This window comes from Oryza sativa, chromosome 11 (assembly GCF_034140825.1).
Source record: "Oryza sativa Japonica Group chromosome 11, ASM3414082v1".
Taxonomy (NCBI): Eukaryota; Viridiplantae; Streptophyta; class Magnoliopsida; order Poales; family Poaceae; genus Oryza; species Oryza sativa.
In genome coordinates this window covers 3,074,130-3,098,253 of record NC_089045.1, presented here as the reverse complement: position 1 = coordinate 3,098,253, position 24,124 = coordinate 3,074,130, and the positions used below count along the sequence as shown (strand labels likewise).

Here is a 24,124-nt window from a genome sequence, read left to right as displayed (position 1 = left end):
ATGTGTAATTGTTTGTTGGATGTTGGATGCTATCAGATATTTAATTAAAATGCAAAGTTGTTGTATCGTGTGGATGTTGAGATATATTTGGTTTTTCTTCATTTCGTACGTTCGGGGCTGAGGCATTTCTTTTTTGTTTGGGACAGCTTATTATCTGTGACGGGCCGAATGTAAGGTACCCGTCAAAGGTAAGTCACCTGTGACGGGTTGTAACCACGTGACTGACCTGTGGAGACCTCACCTGTGACGGGCTGGAAAATACAGGCTCGTCACAGGTGACTGTCACCTGTGACGGCACCCGTCACAGGTGACTGGGACTCAATAGTGACCACTAATCTGTGACCATGCCCAAATCCGTCAAAGGTGATAGTTAGGGCCCGTCACAGGTGATGTGATCCGGTGTAGTGCTGCTAGACAAATTTATTAAGTCTAATTAATCTGTCATTAGCAAATATTTACTGTAGCACTATATTATCAAATCATGGTGGCTTAAAAGATTCATCTCGCAATTTCCTGGTGAGCTGTGTAATTGGTTTTATCTACATTTACTACTCCATACATGTGCCTAAATATTTGATGTGACAGCGTGAAAAATTTTAAACATGCCCTATGTCCTTTCGTCATAAGGTCGTCATAAAACACGGCTTATTATGATGTTATCTCATTGGTTCTTGATGAAAGTGCCTCGTCAATAAAGGTTAGAACTACTCCCTCCATCTACTTTTGATAGTCATATTTCATCTTGGTACACAGACCAAGGATAAGTAATTCTATTTATCATCTATTTAAACATGCTACTAGTCATTCCTCGTAAACAAGCGATTCATTAATATTTACTTTTCTCGATGCACATGTAGCCAATCTTGTGTGGAAGAATAGAGAGTCACGCATTAAATCTGAGTAAGTCATTAAGATGATAGGTTGTTGATTGAAATATGCCTATAAAAAATAAAATTTTCAGATTTGAAAATATGACTATCAAAATTAGATGGAGGGAGTATTACGGTGCACCTACCTACCCGCCAAGGGAGCGAGCAGACTGACCCCTTCCCGGATGCAATGAGTGTGGTGGGCACATCCATCGACATCCCCAACAGCGTCGATGGCGGTGACAACAAGGCAATTAGCGTGAAATCCACACCGCGGAGATTGTTAGAGATGAGGAGGACATCGCCAGAGAGAAGGAGAAGAATCCTCCGCTCACTCCCTCAGTGAGTATATTGCATATACACGTAACATCAGATAATTTTAATCCATCTCCAGGTTGAGTCTGCACTAATTCTGCACCATTTCCGACATCCGAAACAATCCACTCTACATTCGCATATGCTCCAAATCCATTATGGTGTAGGATATGGTATGACCACTATCCATTTGAACACTCGATGTTTTCACCTCTAGATGTGTGACATCTCAAACGAGTACAAAGTTAATCTTGCAAACATCAATTAATCCTCAGCGCTTATGTGAATTTCAAGTGATTCTCCAACCATGGATATTGTAACAAAGTTATGTTGCTTTGTTCCGGTGAAATACTCGTGCGTTAGAACACAGACTCATTAAATAAAGTTATTATTATTTAAACTTAGTAGTATGTCCAAAAGAATTTTATTTTGAGTTGGTATATATAATAAAATTATACTCCCTCCGTCCCATAATATAATGGATTTTGGAGGGATGTGCCACTTCCTAATACTATGTGTCTAGATTAATTTGTAGTACTAGGAAGTGGCACATCCCCTCCACAATCCCTTAGGCAATGTTTGGCTAATGGGAAATGGAAATGATTTCCAACCCACCAAAAGGTATCTTTAAATCCTAACCATTCATTCTCCCTCTTCCATTTAATCATAACCCTTCATTCATTTCCCAATCCCAATCCCACCCCCCATTTCCCATTATCCAAACACACCCTTATATTATGGGAACGAAAGGAGTAGTTATCAATCGTTAAGTTTTTCTTCACATGTTACAAAGCACAACCATTTTGCTAGAAAGAAAAAGTTAGACAACGCAACTTGAGCCTGATGTGGTTTTGTGCATTAGATTGCATTCGAGATTCATGCAAAGAGAGAAGCTAGCGGGACAGTTCATCTTCCTGCATCGGATCACAGCCAAGTCACCGGCAACTCTATTTTTTATAGTGATTTTAACATATTGTTTCTTTACTTAAATGAGATGTATTTCACATGAAATATGGTGTTTATATCAATAGCCAGTAAAATAATACATTATTTCTTCATTTAATTTTACTATAGGCATTTAAATTTTAAATACGCCCGTATTTGGACATACATGTATGCCGGTGCGCGTATGCGCGAGGGCAAAAAGGCTGAAGCTTTCCACTGATGCATACTGGTCAAGATCATCTCCCATAGGAGTCAGCAGAGGTATGGGGAACAAGTCTCTCACTTCCTTTCGCAAAGGGTGCACCGTGCACAACAGCAGAGGGTGAAACAAGTTTCGATTCAAGGGAACAACACAAGTGTGTCCTCCCTCCGTCCCAAAATAAACATAGTCATGAGCCAATTCCGTGTCCAACTTTGATTATTTGTTTTTTTAGAAAGCTAAAAAAACATAAGTCACGCATAAAATACTATTCATGTTTTATAATCTAATAACAATAGAAATACTAATTATAAAAAAATTAAATAAGACGAACGATTAAAGTTGGACACGGAAATTTAGGTTGTATTTATTTTGGGACGGAGAGAGTACAAAGGAAGCTATACTGCATGTCTAACTTCCTTTCGCACCAGCAAAAGTTGTGTGTTTTGCAAAGTTGGCTGTGTAGCCTCTCAGCATGCAAGTTGTTTCTTTTAATTTGTGTCACTATAAGTAGTCCATGCCCCCAGCCCAGAACTATTTTTGTACTGTACATAAGTAGTGTATTTTGGTAAGTTTGTTTCATATGTAGTGAACTTTCATCGATGGGATTAAGCCTGTCGTTTTATTTTATCTAAATCGTCGTCTTTATAAATTGTTGTCTCTGAAACGTTAGATTTATTTAATTAAGTATTTAACTAATTTGCCTCTCAGAAAATCTGACATATTATAACATGTGAATAATACAGATAAAGTTAGTCGACACAACCAAACCAGCCAGTATATTCGTTTGAAAATCGATCGTTAGCACATAATTAATTGAGTTTTAATTATTTTAAAATTAGAAAAAATGGATTTATCTAATATTTTAAAGCAACTTATATATAAAAAATCTACGTCTAATAAAATCAGAAACGAACGAAACTAAGGGCCTGTTTGCATTGGTTGGTAACTAAATTTGCTACATCTAACCTTAGGCAAGCCACAATTTTAGTAGACAGTGTTTGGTTCTTGCCACAAGTTTATTTTTTCCTAACTCTTAGCCACCTGGTCCACACACCGGTGGAGAAACCCTTTTTACTCCCGGTTGGTAACCCTCCCCGGTTTTCCAACCGGGAGTAAGAATCGGGACTAAAGACCGCTATATTTATTCCCGGTTCAAATACCCACCAACTTCTAGTCCCGGTTGATACACCAATCGGGACTAAAGATCTAAATTTTTTTTAACCAGAACTAAAAATGATCTTTAGTCTTGGTTTTTATTGCGACCGGGACTACTGTGGAATTTGGTTGATCGACTAAAGATGATTTCTCCAGTAGTGACATGTCATACACTCTATTTTCTTGCCAAACATTATCCAAGTTTAGTTTGTCATTTTACAAAAAGTGTGGCAAGATTAAGATTAGCTACCTTAGTAAAAAAAAAATGACAATATTAGTCCCCAACCAAACAGGTGACTCTAAGATTCACAATGTCAACCACCTGCTGCTAGCTAGGTATGCAGACGATGAGCCCATGCTCTCCCCGTGCAGGCCGGGTGCAGCCTCGTTGGACTCCTGCAGATCATAGATCGAGGCTGCCTGCAGCATGCGTATACGTTGGTTAGTTCATTTTGGCCAATGGTCCATACAGCGTGCCTCTCCCTCATTGCTTCGTCGCATGATCAGCTAGCTACTGTCCGTTGGTCGTCCTAGCCTAGCTCGCCATACATGGACGACGATGGTCGGTCGACATCTCTAATCGGAGAGGGGCAATCGTACTGTCTATGAGTACTACTCCTGTTTTACACACTGTATATACAATGTACGTTTGACCATAAATCTTATTCAACGATTTTGACGTAAATATGCAAAAATGTACTCCCACGTTAAAAGATGTTTTCACTTTAGTTAAAGTCAAACTGCTTCAAGTTTGACCAAATTTATAGAAAAAACATAGTAATACTTTCAATCCAAGATAAATTTATTATAAAAATACATTTAATTGTTAATTTAATAAAACTAATTTGGTAATGTGAATATTACTATATGTCTATAAGCTTAGTCAAACTTGAAGCAGTTTGACTTTAACCAAAGTCGAAACATTTTTTAACTTGAAACAGAGGGAGTTCACTAAGCCATGCGTGTTTAAAGTACTTCTGAGATGGTAAAACATCTCACAATAAAATGATAAATGGTACTCTCCGGTTTTATGTTCGACTTGGCTGATTTTTTAAATATATTTATCATTCATTTTATTAAAATAAATACACAATTAATTATCATTTGTATATATTGTTGTTATCTGTTTTATTAATAAAGGTAATTTGAGCATGATTTTTTGCTTCTTGTTGTTATATTTGCGCAAAGTTTTTAAATATGATGAATGGGCAAACATATGTAATTATGTACAACATTAAAGACTAAAGGAGTAATTATGTAATTTATTCCGAATGAGACGAATGGTTAAGTTGTATATTCAAAAGTCAAAGACGTTGAGCTGAATATATACGTGCATAACTGGGTATCCACAAGGTTATTTGTTAAAAAAATGCATGTGCAAAAGAGAGGCAGACATCGCAAGTATGTATATATGTCTTGTGCCGTAGTTGTAGGATGGTAACGCTGTCAAACTCTAACATTTCTGATGTCATCTTCCTTTTTCAGGAAAAAAAAAGCATGTGCACTTAATTTGGAGTGGCATTTAGTAAGGAAAAACTTAATTTATACCGGCAGATTTCTAATTAAAGCAAACCTCTCACAATCATATTACTACTAATATATGGAAGGAAATCAAGGAAGTTCGATTGAAGACATTAATTAATTATTGCCCGATGCATGCATGCTCCTGCATGCTTACGTACGTGCATGCGTGCGTGACGGTCACATGTAATAACGGGATCAAATCTTAATTTCTTAGTTCTAAAAAAAAATCTTAATTTCTTTGTTGTATATAATGGCTGATCAGACGAATTACTAGATGCATCGTAAAGTTTATTAAGATGTACACATGCCTATCCTTAATTATGAATGGTTAATTTGGAAGTGCACCTAGGTATCTAGCTCCTTAATTCGATTGATCGATCGATTGTGTCCATAGCTAGCTGCGCATGTGATTGATGCAAAGGAGGAACGGCTGGTCCAATGCTGCCTGCCTCTGAACTCTCTGGTAGCCATGGTGACAACATCAATCGACTGATCAGCAAGCACAGGCATACTCCTGCATACACCCCCTCCTCCTCTCACATACACTGATACACACACATACACGAAAAAGAGTAGCCGCTAGCCTGCAATCCCCGAAAGGTGCATACCTTTTGCCAAAGAACCACTACTACCTTTTGCCCAAGAACAAACAAGACTAGTATTGCTCTAGCTAGCTGCTCAGATGAATAAATTAATATATACTGTACTACTATGTAATATGTACCTAGCTAGGCGAATATATGTATAGATATAGCGTATATAATACGTTAATGTTACACTAATAATACAGTTAATATAGGCAAAAATTAACTAAAAATTCAAATTCGTTGATCCCAGGTAGTATAATTATCTTGAATACTTGATTTTAATATTTTATGGACATGCATTTTAATTTCAGGAATGACGGAATACCACCTCGCCCACCCTCCGGTATATATTGAAACTATTTCACCGAACAAACAAAAAATCAAATTCGGTCAAACTTTGTTTACATTTCAAATAACTTGGTTTCGAGCTAAGCGAGAGCAGGTGAGAGATGGCTAAAGCGAGCAGGTGATGGCTTTGGCGTACTAGACGACAAAACACGAAGGCCAGCAGCTAAACCCTTCTTGCGCCCTCCTCCTCCTCCTCCTCCTCCTCCTCTTCCTCTCCCGCAGCGGCGTGCGAGGCGGCGGCGGCGGGTGGGTGGAGGCCGGCGGCCGGCGGCGCGGAGGTGCTAGAGGCGATGGGGATCCTAGCATATCTGTTCCTACTGGTGGTCGCCATCATCGGTGTGTTCGCCGTTCTCGCGTCCCTGCTCGACCCCATCCACGGCTTCTACCTGCGATCGATCAAGGAAGCACTCGAGTGGGCCGAGTTCATATTCACTTGGACAAGCTCGCTGTACTTTATACTGCCCATGTATGTAGTACTATATATTATCCTTCTCTGATATATATCGATCGATCCAGATGCACTGGGATGGGATGGTTTAAATATATTCCTGATAAAGCTTTGGCCTTGCATGATGCACTGGGATGGTTTAAATTCCTGATAAAGTTTTGGCCTTGCATGATTGAATGTTCAAAACCCCAATCCCTAGCTAGTTGCATGGCTGATATGTATCTTGTGTTGTTTTCCCCTGCCTCAAGAACACGCGCGCGCGTTGTTGGTTTGTTGTTATTATTGCTCCTGTTTGATTGATTTATAGCGGGTTCAAACTAGGAGTGCAGAGTAGTACGGTTATATATAATCAGCGGGCCCATACGGAAAGAAAATAGGTAGAGAAATGGGGAGGGAGAAATAGATCATTCTTTTTTCGCTCTTAGATCATTTCGCAACATAATATGATGCTAGCCCGTGTAATACACACACCTTGTTTGAAGTGAGAGTAACATTAATTATATTGTGTTTTTATTTGATATGGACTTCTGGACTACATTCTTTTTCTTACATGATTGTTTGATTATATTTTTACACATGTCATGCCATTTTTTTCTTGTGAGACCTCTATCCAAATCTGATGTAGTACGACTTGTTGTTTACTTTCCACTGATTTCTTCTCTGGATTACCTATTTTATTCTTCGTGTGTGTTTAGTTCACGCCAAAATTTGAAGTTTAGTTCAAATTGGAACGATGTGATGGAAAAGTTGTAAGTTTGTGTGTGTAGGAAAGTTTTGATGTGATGGAAAAGTTGGAAGTCTGAAGAAAAAGTTTGGAACTAAACTCGGCCTTCATTCTTTCATTACTAACTTAGTCATGCACGTGCAATACACGTTTTCCACAAAATATATCAGTGCATTGAAATTTTGAAAATTATTATCTGCTAAAATTAACCTCTTTAACCCAAATTTATAAAATATATACCCCTTTGTAACTGGAAAAACAAAATTAACCAACATTATCGGTACTTGGTATTCACTTAGGACTTCATCAACATAAACTTCCATGTACTGATCTTAGGCATATTACTAGTATACGAACCACAGCCAATTGAAGTAAAATATTCACATTTGCTGGACCTTGAAATGGGAGAAGCACATAGATTATACATACTTCAAATTTTTTTGTGTGGTTGTATATGCCATCCTAACAAATTCAGGTTTGAATCAATTAAATAGCATGATATCTTTGCTTCTTATTGTTGCATAGTTTGAATAGATTAAATAACACAATATCTTTGTTGAGAGACATTCTATAACTAAACTAAAAAACAATCTCTGCTTTTTTTTCCGTGCTACAAATAACGTGCAAAATAAAGCCCTATGAATAAACAATGTGCAATTATTGGAGCGGAGAACAGTGAGGATGGATGGCCTAGGCGGCGAGTAGGGCAACAGCGGGCAACGAGGAGGATAGTTGTGTGGGCTGGCGGACGGGGTTGCATGGCGACGATCTCTTGGTCGTCAAGAGAGCGTGTCGAGGGAGCCAAGGGAACTTGGAGGAGGAGGGAGCTTGGAGGGCGTGATGATGGCAGGGTAAAACAGTCTTAGGGTCTGTTTGGTAGAATTCCAACGCCTGGATCCTAACTCCTAACTCCAACTCCAGTAGGAGCTAACTCCTATAGGATCTGAGAATGATCTAAAAGTGTTTGGTTAGATTGATCAGTTCCAAAACTCTTAAAAGAGAGAAGGGAGGAAAGATGGACAATACTGCCCATGGCTTCTTATATCTGATAATTTCATGTTTATTTATATATGATAATTCATGTTTGTGATAGAATCACCCACATGCATGCAAAATCACTATTTCTCTTCCAGATCTGAAATTGAAAAAAAAAAGGAAAAATGCAAAAACACCGGCCGTGCGCCGCCCGCTCGCGCCAGAGAGCCGCCGCCCGCGCTTCGCCCACTCGTGTCGAAGGGCCGCCGTCTGCTCGTTCCAGAGGTTCACGGCCCGCACGCCACCCGCCTGCGTGTCGTCAGCCCACTCGCGCCGGAGGTCCCGTTGTCCGCCCGTGTGCGCCGGAGGGCCGCCGCCGTCGCCCTCGTGCCGCCTACCCGCACCGGATTTGGGAGAGGTGAGGGTTACAGGAAAGAGAGAGAGGGGTAAGGAGGTGGGTTTGAGGTCGTTCAATGACATTTTTTGCGTAAATACCTTAAAAATTAAAGGGTAATGTGTGTTTTGGGGTGGAGTGGAGAGATGGAGCAGCAAAAACCCAGCTCCACCCCCATAGTACAATTTTGTGGAGCAACTCTGCTAGCTCCGCTCCAAAAAATGAAGGATCTAGACCGTTTGACACGGCTTCTTCTCTAGGTAAGTTGGAGTTGGGAGGTAGAGCTGTGCCAAACAGGTCCTTATAATGTGTTTGCGAGGGTCCAGGGGATAGGATCGGATCGAGTGAGTTCACTTGTTGGATTGCATGGCACATGGTGGAGCTTGAAATCTGGACCATTGGATGACATGGTTGAAAATGACTAAGGATAGCATGTATACACTTCTCCTGGGTGAAGCTAGCAAAGAGTATGACCGGTGCTTTTCATATTGGAATAGAAATAGAAAAATACAAATAAATAGCTGGTTTTTAATGTTTGACTTATTTTGTATCTCAATGTTATATACTTATATCTACCATTAGTTCCTTAAAATTGTTTGGTTAGGCAGTTAAGGCTTGTTACGCTACCTTTTCAATCTACCATACTCTGTTTATTGATGGACTAAACTGCTATTTATATGTGCATCATCAATTAGGAACTCTTTTAATTGCCATTTTTAAATTTTTATGTTTAACTATTTGCCATCCATATGTCAATTACATGTGGGCCCTCGTATATCTGACACGTGGGTCTAGCTAGTGGCTAATAGTTAAATATCTCTAGTATGATGTACTCTGTGATGCATGCCCCTTTTTTTTACTTCTTTTGTATCCATTCATGTATAATTGGTGAATTTGTGAATACAGGGTCTTCTTCTCGAATGCCACAAATTGGGCTTCAACTTTCTATGATTGCTTTACCCCGCTAACACTGTGGTTAGAGGGGATTTACTCTGGAATCGTTCTGCTCCTCTTCGTGCTCTTTATTGGAAATCTGGATGAAAACTGGGGCCGCATAATGATAGAGTTTTCTGGGGTGGCCATACAGATGGCTGGAATATTTTGCTTTGTGATGATAAAGGTGTCACGTGATGACAATTACACGATGAAAGAAGCTCAAAAACAGGTATGGATAAGGGTTCAAGAATTCTGTTATTTCACACTTATAAGAAACATGAGATTCATTGAAAAAAAATCTCCTATGCAGAGTATCATGGCCCTTGTCATCTTCAAGATTTTCTCTTTTATTATCCTTACGTTCATCAAGGCTAAGTTGGTGCCCACAGAAGATAACGTCGTGATCCCAAGAGCATTTGCTGCCATAGGTTGTCTGATCCAATTTGTGCTAATGTTGAGTTCGCCTATCGGCCGTTGGGTAGGTGATGGCTTTCTCTCATTTAAACTCTATATGTGGTTGTTGAATAAGCTTTGTTCTTATTTAGTCTTTCTTCCTTTTCAGTTGGACAACAATTTTAATGATGATGAGCCTACCACCCGCAAGATCAAGTTGTCGGCAGCTCTGATCAGGCTAATCACGCTATCATTCGACTGCTGGCTTTTCACTGTAAGAGGATACTGGAGCTCGCCACTGAAGAAGCCATTGGCGGTAAGTGATTCAAGGTTTTAACCCCTCTAGATTCTGCCAAGAATGGTTCAAGTTATTATTTGTTCAAGTTTAAAAGTTAGGGTGAAAAACAATTAGTTTTGTCGTTGAGGGTGAAAATGGACTTCCAGCAATTCAAGGGAGATAATGGAATCTACTAAAAGAATGGATAAGTCCTTTTTTTACTAGTTCTATTGTTACCACTTCAACTTTACTCGATGTCTATTTGTCACCTACACTTATAAAACTAGACAAACTTCATCTTAATTATGATTGTTTCTATTGTTAGCTTTTGCCCTATAAAGAATCACACTATTATTTTTATGCTATATATGTTGCTAACTTGCATTTTTCCCGCACATCATGTGCTTAACATATCTTTACTCCTCACATCCCTTCACTGTATTATGCGATAGAATGATGGGAGAAATGTGTGGCATGTAGAGTCACTGCCATTTTTCTAATGTTTGGGGTGAAAATTTTACTTGGAACAAAATTAAGGGTCATATATAAATGTATTTATCCTAGTATTTCTAATGTGTGCATGCAGGAAATGACAGCAACCAACTTGGTCTTTACCAGCATTGTGGTGGTCTGTCGTTACATAGGCCCCAACAAGCTCAGGAACTTTTGTGTTGATATTTGGAATTGGCTTCGGGCTGTCCCGGAAAAGCTTCAAGGCAAGTGGAATAGCTTCATACAGTGGAAGACCGACAACTGGACTCCATTCACGAATACAGTGAAGGTAGCATTACAGAGTTTCTGTACTGGCTGTTGCGCTATGTTTCAAACTGGGTGGAATGCATTGAAGAACAGGGTGAGTCAATGCATTGAGGACATGTGGAATATACTGGCTGGTCCGGGTGGAATGCATTGAACATCAAGATGAGTCAATGGGTTGAGCTGTGTTACTTCAGCAGTAAAGCAGAGTACAATATGCACGATTTTGTTAATCGATCTTTACTTATACAAAGTTTGTTGATCTTTACTTACTAGCTGGGTTACTTCAGCAGCCGGAGGCTGTGTTCGGACTTTTTTTTGTTGAGTGATTAGATTTTGTTGAATGTATTCTCTTCCACTATGACTTCCCCGGCTGTATTCATATAGCGTTTATGCCAACTGTATATAGTCACTAGGTCAGATATATTAATATATAGTGACACGTTTGAGTGGGGACGTATCTAATGTAATTTCTGCTTCCATTTTCCCGAACTATAGAAAGCATGTTTCTACTTACTACTTCCAATATTCTGATATTGTTCTTGTTTCCGGCATCAGAATGATTCTGGTTTGAAAAGGTTTAAGAAATGCTTGGAACAGTTTTCTTTCTTTTCTCGATGCTGGTCGATTACATGCCAAAACAGAAATGACGATCCATGTCCACAATGCTCAGACCGAATAAATCCACATGCTTTGATATGGGAAATGGTGGCTTTTATTACAAGTCATGAAACCCAAACAGTCACAATAGACACAATTAACTCATTCAGTTTCAAGTGCGAACAAGGTTACGCAAATAGAACAAGTCACTGATCCAAAAGTAGCAGCCGGTCATCATTTGAGCTTCTCAAGGAGTTTCGGTGCTACCTGCAGATGCACCCCACAGAAAATATGTTATTAACCTAGCTTATATATGCAGAGCTTCTCCATAAATCATTTGTTTGGTTCCAGATATGCGATATTGCACACACACATGCAGATACTTACACATTTGTCAATGCATGACCAATAGTCGAAATATTGCCCAGTGCAGTGTTTATGCCCAGTATCATCCTTCTCCACTCTCTTGACGCACTTCTGCAAACCATACAAACACCATTAGGATTTAAGCGTTGAATTCATCATAGCGCATATCATTGCTAAGTCGTCGCGATATTATGAGCCTAGGGTGAAAGGGAACATCATGATGGCTGGCAACTCGAAATTTAGCATAGAAGATTACTACAACACAATATCAAAGAAAATTGAACATATATCTGGTTTTAAGCTTGTACATCATAAGGGTATTTGTGAATCGTGACATTCAGTTAAACCTATAAGAGTTATGTTTGGACATCACTAATGTCGAAATCGCAAAAAAAAAATATTGTAAATTTTAAGAACCTACAGTCTACTTATTAAACTTACATAAATATTAGAACATTTGACCAGAAAATGGTATGCGGATCAATGTAAAGAACAGTAAAGCCTCCTCGGCTGTTCCCACCAAGGATAAGTCTAATGTTACTATGTTATCCAATGTGGTGTTGCATATATGGGGGAAACCTTTGAATTGTCTTAGAAGTCATGTGTTCCCAATTCCCATTGAGAAGTGATGAAAAACATTTTTGTCCCCATAGCTTGGGTATTTTTTTAAGATAAATGGAAGCAAAGAAGTAATCCATGTTTAAGCTTGGTCAGTTACACTATCACAATGTCATTACTGTTGAGCATTGCATCAGATAAAAGCTTTTCTATAGTCCTGCCAACTTACATGAGCTAAACTTAATCAACCATACAGCAAATAGTGATGCCATAATGAACACTTCCATCAAGTGAAGCATGTGCCCACTGCCCAAAAGAAACTCATGATAATAAAGCCCCAAAGAAGAAAATTAGCAAGCACAGACGCACCTCATACTCATAGAGTGGCTTTACGCACTGGGGCTTGCAGCGCTCCTCAAGGTACTTCTTTGGATCAACAGGTTCTTCATCCGCCCTAAGGTAAAACAACATTAGAAAACCATAGAAGTTGAGAACTTAAGGTTAAAAACAGACATTTGCATAACATTTTGAGAACATTAGATCTTTCTGGTATAAATAGCATTTCAATTCAGACTTTGTAATTTCAGAGAATTCCACATTAGCTGGTAAGCAGGTTGATACTCCAAACTGGAGGATCTCTACGGGGCATGCCAAAAGCAAACAGGAGATGCAGATTTAAAATGAACCCCCCAGCTACCAATTAAAGCTAATCTGAACTTTACAAATAATGCCTCACAATGAGATGCAGATGGATATAATACAGTGCCATCTCAGAGTCAGATGGCTAGTAAACGGAGTGTTGCATTTTGTCTCATTCCAGATTAGTTCTTATCTCCTGACTATCTCTAGAATTTTGGAACAGCATTCTTCGATCAGTCTCCAAGGATTGAACGCACAGCAGGTGTTATGCGGTTGAAAGAAAAGAAACTAAGACCCTCCCAACTAAATATAAGATGAAGTTTAAGACAAAAGCTTCTTAATCCTTTAGTCAAATAGAGCGCCTCGCATCAAGATTTCACACAAGCATACAGGGTATGCATCGCAATGCATCATCGTTAAGCAAATGTGATTGGAGCATGCCACTCTGTAAATGTGATCGGAGCAAGTTGAACAGCACATCTACACTAGCAAAATACCAGCTTCCAATTTCCAAAGAGAAACTAAGCATCATTGCGTCTACCATAAACCAAGAACTGGAAATCTATATGCTCCGCAATCTCATTCATGTCAAACCAAGCAAGAACATGACCCATTCTACCATAACCAAGCAACGCATTTTTCCCTCTTGCCATTTCTCGATTTAAGGCGTAGCCAACCAGCTCCACAGACCAAATAGGCCATGCCCGACCTCGCTAAAATCCTAGTAAGAAACCCAGATCTACAACTATCTCAGTGTAGCTCGTACCAACAAGCAAAAATCGAACCTACCCCGAGATAGACAACACAGACAGATATACATTCACACGGATGGCAAGAAACAGCGCGCAACGAGATCGAGAAGCTGCTCGAGCGAAGAGGAGGCAGAGAAGAAGGCGCGGAGGAGGAGTACCCACATGGCGATCGACGGATCCGGGGTGGCTGGCGGGCGGGGTCTCCTCCTCCTCGCGATCGAGAATGGGAGGAGGAATGGATCTGACTCCGATGGTAGCAGAGTCCGTGTGGGAATTGGATGATTAGGGTTGCGAGTTGCGACTTTTGCGAGTGGAAATTTGGGGGAAGACGAGGACTTTAGGCACGTGGTGTTTCTAGATGGGCTGAATTGGGCTCCACGTTTTTTGGGCTTTTGGCCCATGAGAATGTGAACTCGGGAGGCTGGGCCGCTCGGCCTTTTTTTTTTTTTTACTTAAAATCTGCCTAATAATGGCAATTAGCAAAATCGATTAAACACCGTCGATGAAACAGCGCCGCCCCCAGCTACTTCCTTCCCGTCGCCGCCGCCTCCGCCGCCGCCGCCGCATATCGCCATCCAAACCCTAATCCAAGCTCGCCTCTCGATCGTCAGTGGGAGCGAGCAGGGCAGGCCGACCCCCGCCGACATGGGAATCGACGACGAGATGAGCCTAGCGGATGACACACCCACCGACATGGACATCGACGGCGTCGCAGAAGACGTCGTCCGCAAGACAGTTGACGCTGACATCCCCGCCATGGAGATCCTCGGAGACACCGCCGGAGAGGTGAAGGAGAAGGTCCTATCAACCGAGAGCGAGAAACCAGCTCCCCCTCTCTCTCGGAGGGAGCGGATAGCCCTCCTCCCTCCCAACCACCCCTACCACTACACCTGCGGCCTTCCAAACTTCGTCTTCTTCGCCATGGCCATGGTTTCTTTCCTCTACGCGGTGATCGTCCCATTTCTGCTGTGGCGTGCCGCCGCCGACAAGCCAACATCGCTCATCTGGACATGGTCGATTCTCGCGTGCTCGTACGGGATATTCTGGATCATCTCCCTGTCAGAGGTTCTAGGTGTAATTGTTGTCTTCTTCCGCGTTTCCTATGTCGCCTTTGTGGCCGCCGCCTCCACCCAGCTGGTTGGTTCCATCACCGGCGTCTCGATCGTGTACCTCGACACCTTCTACGTCGCCGGGATGGTCGGCTACGCCGTCGCGGAGTACCGGATGCGCCGTGGCATCGAGGAGTGTCCCAGTGCTGTTGCTGCGATGCCTCCGTTGATCAGCCAAGAGCAGGAGCGCAACCGCGAGGTCAATGTGTTCTACGCCGCGTTCATGTTCGGCTTGGTGTCTCTGGTCACCGTCGGGCGGATGGCGTGGCTCGTCTTCTTCTCCAACGGCGGCGGCGGCGGCGGCGGAAGGATCTCCTCCGTGCTCGAGGAGCTCTCGGTGGAGACATGCTTCGTCTCCTTCCAGTGGACTGCATTCGTGGCGCTCCCTCTGTCGCTGGTGTCCTTCAACGCCTTGTTCTGCTGGGTGCCCATTTGCTATGTCGCATGGTATGTTCTGGGCGCGATACTTGGCGCGCTCGTGGGATCAGTCGCCATTGAGGTGCTCTTCTTCTGGCTCGCTGCTGTCGCCATGGCTGGATTCTTCGGCTACTGTCTCGCTGTCCACGCACGCTGCAAAAGGTAATTAACACTCGTAATTTGTTCATCGCTTGCAAGATGATTTTGATTTCTATACACGCTCAACCTGTTCTTGGCAAGATGAATTTTACTTTCATGTACGTTCACAAAGTTCACTAGTATGTACGGGCTGTTTCTGGCAAGCCCAATGTATTAAGTGCCATTTTGGTTTTTAGTAGCGTAGAGTTGTTCATATATTTGGTTATTACAAGCTATCAATTAGGTGCCAAATTCATGTAGGGTAATAGAAATGTTTTGGATGGTTACAAAATTTAACTTGGACATATATAGCCAATGATTTGGCTGGAACAAAAACATGTATATATAGTTTATCTGGAAACCGATGCGGCAATGGTAAAATTAACAAGCAGCGATTTCTATAGATTATGATCTCTTCATCTGTGGCTGCTTAGCACTGGAACTGAAACATTTGTTGGCGTCGAACTTTATCAATTTTCAGGTTATTAGCCATATGCCTAGAGAATGTAATAGAGTTGCTCATGTGTTAGCTCAGCTTAATTGGGTCTGTTTGCTCGGTGCAGTCTGAACCTGTACTACTGGTTGATAGTCCAGTTTGTATCAATCGTTTCGAATATCTTGGATCATGAGTAATTAATTTTCCGGTTTAAAAGAAAGTCATTTGGCAGCTCACATTTTGATATAAAATCAAAACGCCCCTAATTTAAGCATTAAACCAATCTAGTTGTGATCTCCTATGGAGTTAATTACTATGTGAATAAATATTGTAGATTGCATTCTTTTTGTTCTTTGAAACATTGATATAATGCTCTCTACCATCAAAACAGGAATCAGAAGACACCAGCCTAGAGCATGTCGCCGTGGGAGCATGAGAGGAGACAAGCCAGGCGTACCAGTACTCTTAATCGGAGTTCAGACTAGCTTCATCCTGATGAGTTGGCATATGTCCCAAACTTAGCTTATTATAGCCTTAAATTCCAGTACCTGTCATATTCTGCAAGTATGATCTGAAGTTTGTTCATGCCTGCCTCAACAATACCTTTCAAATTCCTTGATAAGTGACTTGATTTGTGATCTGGCATCCCTCCTCTTCCTCACGGTATAGTGCATTCTTGTGAACTGGTGATAGAATTGAGGAGCTGTGATGTCTAATGGACTCCTTGTGAACTGGTGATAGAATGCTGATGTTTAGTGGTTTCCTTTTAAACTAGTTAATTTTTGATCAACTGGTTCTAGAATGCTGGTATGACTAATTAAGTAGCTGGGCCTCATGTGTTAGTGTGTGTATTTATGCTTCCTTGCGTATGACATTGAAGTGACTGGATCATGTTATTACACGGGAAGTTATGCTTGAATATACTTATGTTAATGAAATATGGCGCCCCGTTCCTACATGGAGCTACCCGGTGCACCGGACACCATGTAGCTTGTCCATTTCTACATGTATTGGGCTATGTTAATTATGGTTTTACTCATTAGTTAGCTTATTAAGTACGTAATGGAACCTTGGTAATTAATACTCCCTCCGTTTCAAAATGTTTGACACCGTTGACTTTTTAGCACATGTTTGACCGTTCGTCTTATCCAAAAAAATTGTGAAATATGTAAAAATATACGTGTACATGAACAATGAATCAAATGATATGAAAAGAATAAATATTTACTTAAATTTTTTTAATAAGACGAATGGTCAAACACGTACTAAAAAGTCAACGGTGTCAAACATTTTGAAACGGATGGAGTATTTGTTTTGGGTTCGCTATCGAAGAGGATATTGACTTGTATCGGGTGGATCAATATGAATTTGTGTTGCTGATCTGTTTCTTGATGTTTAGTGGCTACCGTGATCGAGGCATCAACCTTTATTTTAGAATTTTCAAGAACTGAAAAACATGAGATATCATTGCATTATGAAGGAATGTGTTTACTAAGCATGTGCACGACCACAGTTTTTACCATGGATTTTTACCCTTTTTGTCTATCATGCATATTGTGTGATGTCTTGATGTAAACTCGAGAAGCACCCGTCTGTCTCACATCAATTTGGATAATTTTCATTCATGTTCTGTACAAATTGTGTTATATATGCTCGTGTTGCGAGTCATTGTTAACCAATGTGCTCGCTTCCGTGAAATTCAAAGTTGTATCCATCAGATTCAGAAAATAATCAACCCGGTCGCTGTTGCCAATGACCAGAACAACTTTCAGAATCTGGCTTGAACTCGGATCAGAATTGTAACATGTATTTCTCTTGTTTTTTAGATAATGGACATAAATCCGGCTTCTTTATCTATGAATGGATATACACAGCAACGTATTTCTCTTGTTATACTCGTAACTCGTTGAATATATTGGCATATATATGGTAACCTTTGATGGCATGCACTGAAGGTACATGCATCTTGATAGGATCAGTGTTTAGTGGTAGCAAAGGTAAACACACACCTAACAAAAGGGCTTGTGCAGATGCAAGTACAAGTGAAATCACAAAACCAACACAACTTATTCTCATATATCATTAGCCACCGACAATAATAAACAGGGCTGTAAAGTAACCCGGTAACAATCTACGAGGAAACATCAAACATATGTATATATACTCCATTCGTACCAAAATATAAGCATTTTTAGATTCTGATACGTCTCCGAAATGCTACTTTGGCCAACAATATCTATAAAAATAAGATTTTTAAATAAAATGAGTTACATATTATGATAGGTTGTTTAATGTTAATATCAATTTTACATGATTTATATTTTTTGCTATTAATAGTCAAAGTTGAAAATATTTAACTTGTCATTATGCTAAAAATGTTTATATTTTGAAACGGAGGGGGAGTACTGAATATTATCGTGGTATCTACTCCGCTAGGATGATCCTTGGCAACACGTCATGCTCTGTTCAAGTCCATGCCAGGGAACCATTGGTTAGTGGTACCTGCACCAGCAAATGAACAAGCTAAACGCAAGAAGACTATATATATTTTTAGCTCAGTATTGACGATAAAAATTGGCACGAGATTAAATTCAAAATAAATTTATTTTGAACTTAGGAAAGATCGTAGCCGCTGTGTAAAGATCGGCAAGACCACTATTCATGTTACGGTCCTATTGGATATTAGATGATCTAATTGTGCTTTATTGGCCGGTCTGATCAGAGACAAATGTTAATTTGGCCGACGACTATCGAAAATTGGTTATATTTTCTCTTGCTTGGGGCCAGATTTCTAAGTCTAATAGAATATGAAAACGGCTCTATTTCTGTAAGACTAGCTCCTCCTTCCTTCGTACTCCCTAAACTTACATGGATGTTTCATTTATATCTCTAAACTCTCAAAATTTTTTGGATCCTCAAACTTGTCATATGTATCATATAGGTCCAAACGGATTCCAACCTGCTTCATGAGATAACGTGGCATGCCACAGTAACACTTACATGTAAGTGAGATTCACATGTCAGTCATATAGGAGATAATTAAATTTAAAAAGAGAGGGGAACGGGGGAGGGGAGAAAATGGTGTTTTTAATTTTGAAAAAATAAATGAAAAAAGAGAGGAGAAAAATTATATTCTTAATTTTTTCTATATGTGCTGGCATATGTGTTCTACTGACACGTAGGCGTCATCATGACATGCCACGTCAGCACATGGAGCGGGTTGAAACCCGTTTGGATCTATATGACACCCGAGACAAGTTGAGGGATCCAAAAATTCATTTCGAAAGTTAAAAGGACCTCGGTGACACACCCACACAATTTTAGAGACCACCTCATGCACTTTCCTCTTGATTTAATTGAGACATCACATATCAACATTGATCAATCTATCATTACCTTCTGTTTAGATGTAGTCCAATAATGTACTAGATCTTTCATCAGTTTTGTCGGTTTACGCTGTATTCTGTATATCCGTACTACGAGATTTGGTCAAAAGTTGAAACCTTAACCGGATTTTATCCTAAACATCAAAAATCAAGTTTAGTTTTTTCCTCTAGTTCAAATGGACTTACTTATAATCAAAGGTTTTACGCTTCAAGAAAAAAATAATCGAGGGTTTATAGTGGTTTAGGCGGTTTGAACTCCAAGATCAAATCAGTGTAAAAACCCGAGAAAAAGTCAGACGTGTGCACCACCCATCTATCCACCGTCCAAGCCAGATCCAACGGCCCACATCCGATCCCCTCCTCCTCCTCCCCCCCACCGTGTGCGCGCAACTGCGCAAGGGCGCACAAGCCCCTCTCCTTCCTTCCTCCTCCCCCCCTCTCGCCGGAGCTCCTCCGCCGTCTCCGCCGCCCCGCCCTCCTCCTCGCCGGCGGCGCTGCTCCCGCGCCCGTTCCAGCTCGCCCGCTCTAGCTTCGCGACCTAGGGCTTGCCTCCCCCAAGTGAAGGGCAGCACCGCCGCGGCCGCGTGGAGGGAGGGAGGAGGGGGGCGCGCGGAGGCGGAGGGGATCTTCGGGGGGTGGGGGAGGGGCGGCGTTGGTGTTGGGTTGGGGTGGAGCGGAATCCTGTGCTGGAGTGGATTGATGGAGGAGAGGAGGAGATTGGGAGGGGGACGAGCGGTGCGAACTAGATAAGTGGTTCGGAATCGGATCCTCCTCCTCGCTGAGTGTGGGCGCAAGTCTACGAGTTCCCCGATCTCACCACGCGACGGCAACCGCGAGATTGGCTCCGGATAAGGTATTACTCGTTCTTCTTCTCCCTCCGCCACCGGCGTGGCGAAGATTGGAGACGCAGCTCGAATTAATAGCATAGTTTTTTTTCCCAAAGAAAGCAAAATTAGCTGAACCCAGATGCACCCACACTAGGTGTTTGATACCATGGCTGCTGCCGCGGAGCCACCCATGGTGGAGCAAGTGATCACCGAGTTTTTCGCCAAGAGCCTCCACATCATACTGGAGTCGCGCTCTCCGTACGAGTCGTCGCGCAACTTCACGCGGCCCTCGCCACCGTCCTCGCCGCTGTCCGGGAGCCAGCCACGCGACCGGTGGTTCAACCTTGCGCTCCGGGACTGCCCGGCTGTGCTCGAGAACTTTGACCTGTGGCGGCAGAGCAACCTTGAGCCGTTGGTCATTGACATTGTCCTCTTATGCCGGGACAGCACCAGCAACACAGCTGCTGGGAGTGGGAAGATAATAGAGAGGTGGGTGATACAGTATGAAGCTCGCAAGTCTGGCGGTGGCAATGGTAATGGCAGCAAGAACAATGGCAGGAAGTCTAGGAACAGCTCGGCTGAGGATCATAGCTTGTACAGGGCTACCTACCAGGGATCGACAGTGTTACTCCGGTCATTGCATCTGCTCGTCAGGCTCTTGCCAGCATACAGTCTCTTCAGGGAACTGAACTCATCTGGGAGAATCCGTCCTCTCAACCTGTCACACAAGATATCTTCATTTGTTGAGCCATTCACCCGGGCAGAGGATGCAGAGATGAAACACTATGCATTTGCTCCAATTGAAACTCTGTTTGGCCGATTGAGCTTGTCAGTTTCTTATGTGCCAGTGTTGGAGGTGGTGGCAGCTTCAGAACCTACATCACCAATGCCACCAGAGATCATAACGGATTACGTTGGGAGCCCCACAACTGACTTTCTAAAGAAATTCAATTCCCTCCCTTCAGCTGGCATTGCACCTGCATGTGCTGCAATGACCAGGAGGCACAGTTGGAGTATTGAGCATGGAGCTGGAACGTCAGTGTCGCCATCTCCTTCTCCCACTAAGGCACAATCCCGTGGAAGCCCACAGCTAGGCGTTCCTCTGCATGTTTCTCTAAAAACATGCTCACATCCACAAAATGCATCATCCTCTGGGCAGAAGAAATATACACCATTTGAAGAATGCTATCCATCACCACCATTGTCACCATCACCATCCCAATCCCCTTCAGCTAACTACCCTAAAAACCCTTTGTTCCGATATGAGAGTGCACCAGTTACTATTCCCACATTGAAGTCAGGCGGAGGAGGAGGTAGCGGGTTGCCTCCTTCTCCATGTTCGAAGGGTAAGCACCAGTTCTCATCTCACAATGACAACCTGGCACATTCCCCTGATCATAACTCAAATGTAAGGAAGGATCTAGTCAGGTTGGGTGAATTTGAAAAGGACATGGCCTTGCAAAAGGTAATTGATATCTGTTATTTGTTCAAGCAACATGTGAAATTTGCAATGAGCCAATAACAATAATTTTATTATGAGATTCCTACCCTAGGATAATTGGATCTGATTTTTGGCTGATGATTTTCTTGTTCTGCTTTCTGCCCTAGGTATTATCTTACAGTAAATATGATTTGGGATACTTTCATGGACTGAAATTGACTCGGACATCAAGTAAACTTTTTATTATGGATGAACTGGATGAACATGAATTGGTTTTTGCATGGGAAGATAGAGACACCATAATTGATCAGCTTAACAGGTATTCTTTCCTAGTCACCTAATTGAAATAGTATGTAGTTTGTGAGACTATGCCTGACACCTGAGTATTTCCAGAATGATGCCCTTAATATGCACATGCTCCAAGAAAGGGTTATTTAATTTCAGGCAATGCAGAAATGTGTTCTATGTAGTTTTCTTCAAATTAAAGACGGTTATGCTATATTTTTGTAATGCTCATTAAGGCCTGTGAACCTTATTGTTGCATTTGATTATAGTTAAAAATTTATTCATTAATTCAAAGTGGGCTCTTCTTAATGAGAACTGAAGAGGCACTATGCTTGCTTCAAGATTCTAGATTAGATGCTCAATAGTCACATAATTTCTTGTCTCAATGTTACCTGAACCAGAAAAAAAAATCTATTTCTCATACTAATTGGCAATATAATGTTTCTTCCTTTATTGTACTCTTGAACTACTATTCATTAATTTATGTTATTCCTTAGTTTCTTATTTCCGACATTTGCTTAATTTTATATTTTTCCTGTTCACGTGTATGTTCTGGTGACTAATGAGAATAGTAATTTACATTGAAAAATTAATATAAGAATATGAATTGCATTACAGGCTAGATTTCAATGTACAGTGCAAACTATGAACTGGAACCCAAACCAGAGTGGTTTTTTTAGGAAAGATAATTGATAGAAATGTACATCAATTTTAATATTTAGGCATGGAACTGAGATGATTTTGTAGATATAAATCAAATATTCAAAATGAAGGTCAGTTGTCTTAAAATCCTCTACTTGTTTCCTGCACCTAACTTATTTGCAGCTTACGGTCTTAATTCTACTAAACTGATATAGCTTCAACTGAGGAGCTGACAATCTCTAGCCTGTTACTTTATAATGTCACTGCACAAATTATCCTTTTATCATGTAATAATTATCTTAGCCCACCCTCCATTTACCCTGTACAGGACAATCTGTGTCTATTAACTACTTTTAGCTTTTTTTTATAACTATTTATCTACAATGTTCCAGAAATTGCAACTTATTCTAACTCAACAATCTAAAACAGGTCATCATAGCTTACCTCTTGAACCAGATACTTCAATATTCCTGTGCTAGCCTACTAATGTTAGGAATAAATTTATCAAATTACATATTTGATTGTATCCCATTATATCCAGCTATTATAAGGCTTAGCAATGAGCAAGATGGTGTTTTCTTTTTTAAAGAAGAGCATAATGGCCAGTACATGCTCAAAGAAATTTGGTAGTGAAAGAGTCTATATTGTGGATTTACTGCTTGTCTGATTTTTCAATTACCTTTTGGGGTCTATATAAGTCTTCGTATAAGCAAAACTGGAACCTCCTCAATTTTCCAGGGCTGATATCTCAGACAGGGAGGAACAGAAGAACCAAGATGCTGGTGGCTCGTCCACAAGGTCTCCAGCTGCAGCCATTGGTGCTCTTGTGCATCTGCTGAAGACTGCACCAAGCCTCAGAGAAGGCCTACAGTCAGATGCAGCTGCTGTGGTTCCTCAAGAACCTTCGTCAGTTCAGAAGGTCGTGACTGAGGAACATGGCAGCATCGCATCAAGTTCTACACCGGTGACGGCAACTGACGCCCTTGAGGAGCTGAAGAAATACAGGGAGGTTAAAGAATCAATACTAAATCGCGGCAAAACACAGGTCAGCGGCACCAATCTAGGAGAGAAACTCACAGATGGAGAACCTTAGCATATATAGTATGATGACGAAAGTTTTCGTTTTGTATATATTATATATGTAGCGCGCGTTAGCTGACTATCTATACCTTAAGCAAGCTAGTAGCTACTAGGATGTTACCAACTCTATATATATTTACGGGATGACATATATATCCATCCATGCAGCTGCTCTGAGATGATCTGAGGCTGTGGGATTTTGTAAAGCTGAAATGATTATCTGCAGCGCATGCAGGCAGTGAGATGCAATCAAATGGTTCAGTTCAACCATGTTGGTTCAGTAGAATTTCGTTGTTTCCATTCTGGTACAGTCTGACGTTTCCTTTTTTTCTGGCAAGAAATGAGATTATGGTGTGGAACAGTGGAAAATGTATGAATTTGCAATCTTCCTCTGTTTATTGGGGAGCATTCAGATCCATGGACAAACTTGGTAACCAGTTCATATCTGGTCTTCTTATGCAGAAGCAATTTTTACCTGTGAAATGCAAGAACGCATGTTGCATCACTAATCGGTAAGTCTCACCATGTTTAGCCGAAGCTTTTTTTTTTTTAAAAAAAAAACCGTGTCTCTATGCATTTGGATAATTTTACATCATGTCA

At 41.1% G+C, this 24,124-nt stretch overlaps 3 protein-coding genes across 4 annotated transcripts; 2 read left to right on the top strand and 1 right to left on the bottom strand.

Moving 5' to 3' along the window:
* Window positions 1-11,517: 11,517 nt before the first annotated feature.
* Window positions 11,518-14,071, bottom strand: LOC4349859 (cytochrome b-c1 complex subunit 6-1, mitochondrial). The gene is made up of 4 exons (XM_015759869.3): window positions 13,926-14,071; window positions 12,742-12,826; window positions 11,836-11,925; window positions 11,518-11,715 (listed from the first exon to the last, which is right to left on the bottom strand). Coding segments are annotated over exons 1-4 (210 nt in total). The 5' UTR covers window positions 13,928-14,071; the 3' UTR covers window positions 11,518-11,682.
* Window positions 14,072-14,260: 189 nt separating this feature from the next.
* On the top strand, window positions 14,261-16,642 carry LOC107279482 (uncharacterized). The gene is made up of 2 exons (XM_026021651.2): window positions 14,261-15,451; window positions 16,255-16,642. Exons 1-2 carry the CDS (start codon window positions 14,409-14,411, stop codon window positions 16,274-16,276), a joined length of 1,065 nt encoding a protein of 354 aa, XP_025877436.2. The 5' UTR covers window positions 14,261-14,408; the 3' UTR covers window positions 16,277-16,642.
* A 3,001-nt stretch (window positions 16,643-19,643) lies between these two features.
* LOC9272454 (autophagy-related protein 13b) lies at window positions 19,644-23,794 on the top strand. Of its 2 annotated transcripts, none has more exons than XM_015761685.2 (4): window positions 19,644-20,102; window positions 20,231-21,541; window positions 21,685-21,836; window positions 23,183-23,794. In XM_015761685.2, exons 2-4 carry the CDS (start codon window positions 20,243-20,245, stop codon window positions 23,535-23,537), a joined length of 1,806 nt encoding a protein of 601 aa, XP_015617171.1. In that variant the 5' UTR covers window positions 19,644-20,102; window positions 20,231-20,242; the 3' UTR covers window positions 23,538-23,794. The 2 variants fall into 2 exon arrangements, with proteins under 2 accessions (XP_015617171.1, XP_066161448.1); XM_066305351.1 differs by having other exon boundaries at window positions 19,962-20,102; window positions 20,216-21,541.
* Window positions 23,795-24,124: the final 330 nt, after the last annotated feature.

Coding starts and splice junctions, on each gene's coding strand:
- LOC4349859 (XM_015759869.3), bottom strand. Junction 11,926..12,741: donor AGCCACTCTATGAGTATGAG/GTGCGTCTGTGC, acceptor TATGGTTTGCAG/AAGTGCGTCAAGAGAGTGGA. Junction 11,716..11,835: donor GGTCATGCATTGACAAATGT/GTAAGTATCTGC, acceptor GTGCATCTGCAG/GTAGCACCGAAACTCCTTGA.
- LOC107279482 (XM_026021651.2), top strand. CDS start 14,409: ATGGGAATCGACGACGAGATGAGCCTAGCGGATGACACACCCACCGAC. Junction 15,452..16,254: donor GTCCACGCACGCTGCAAAAG/GTAATTAACACT, acceptor CCATCAAAACAG/GAATCAGAAGACACCAGCCT.
- LOC9272454 (XM_015761685.2), top strand. CDS start 20,243: ATGGCTGCTGCCGCGGAGCCACCCATGGTGGAGCAAGTGATCACCGAG. Junction 21,542..21,684: donor AGGACATGGCCTTGCAAAAG/GTAATTGATATC, acceptor TTTCTGCCCTAG/GTATTATCTTACAGTAAATA. Junction 21,837..23,182: donor ATAATTGATCAGCTTAACAG/GTATTCTTTCCT, acceptor TCAATTTTCCAG/GGCTGATATCTCAGACAGGG.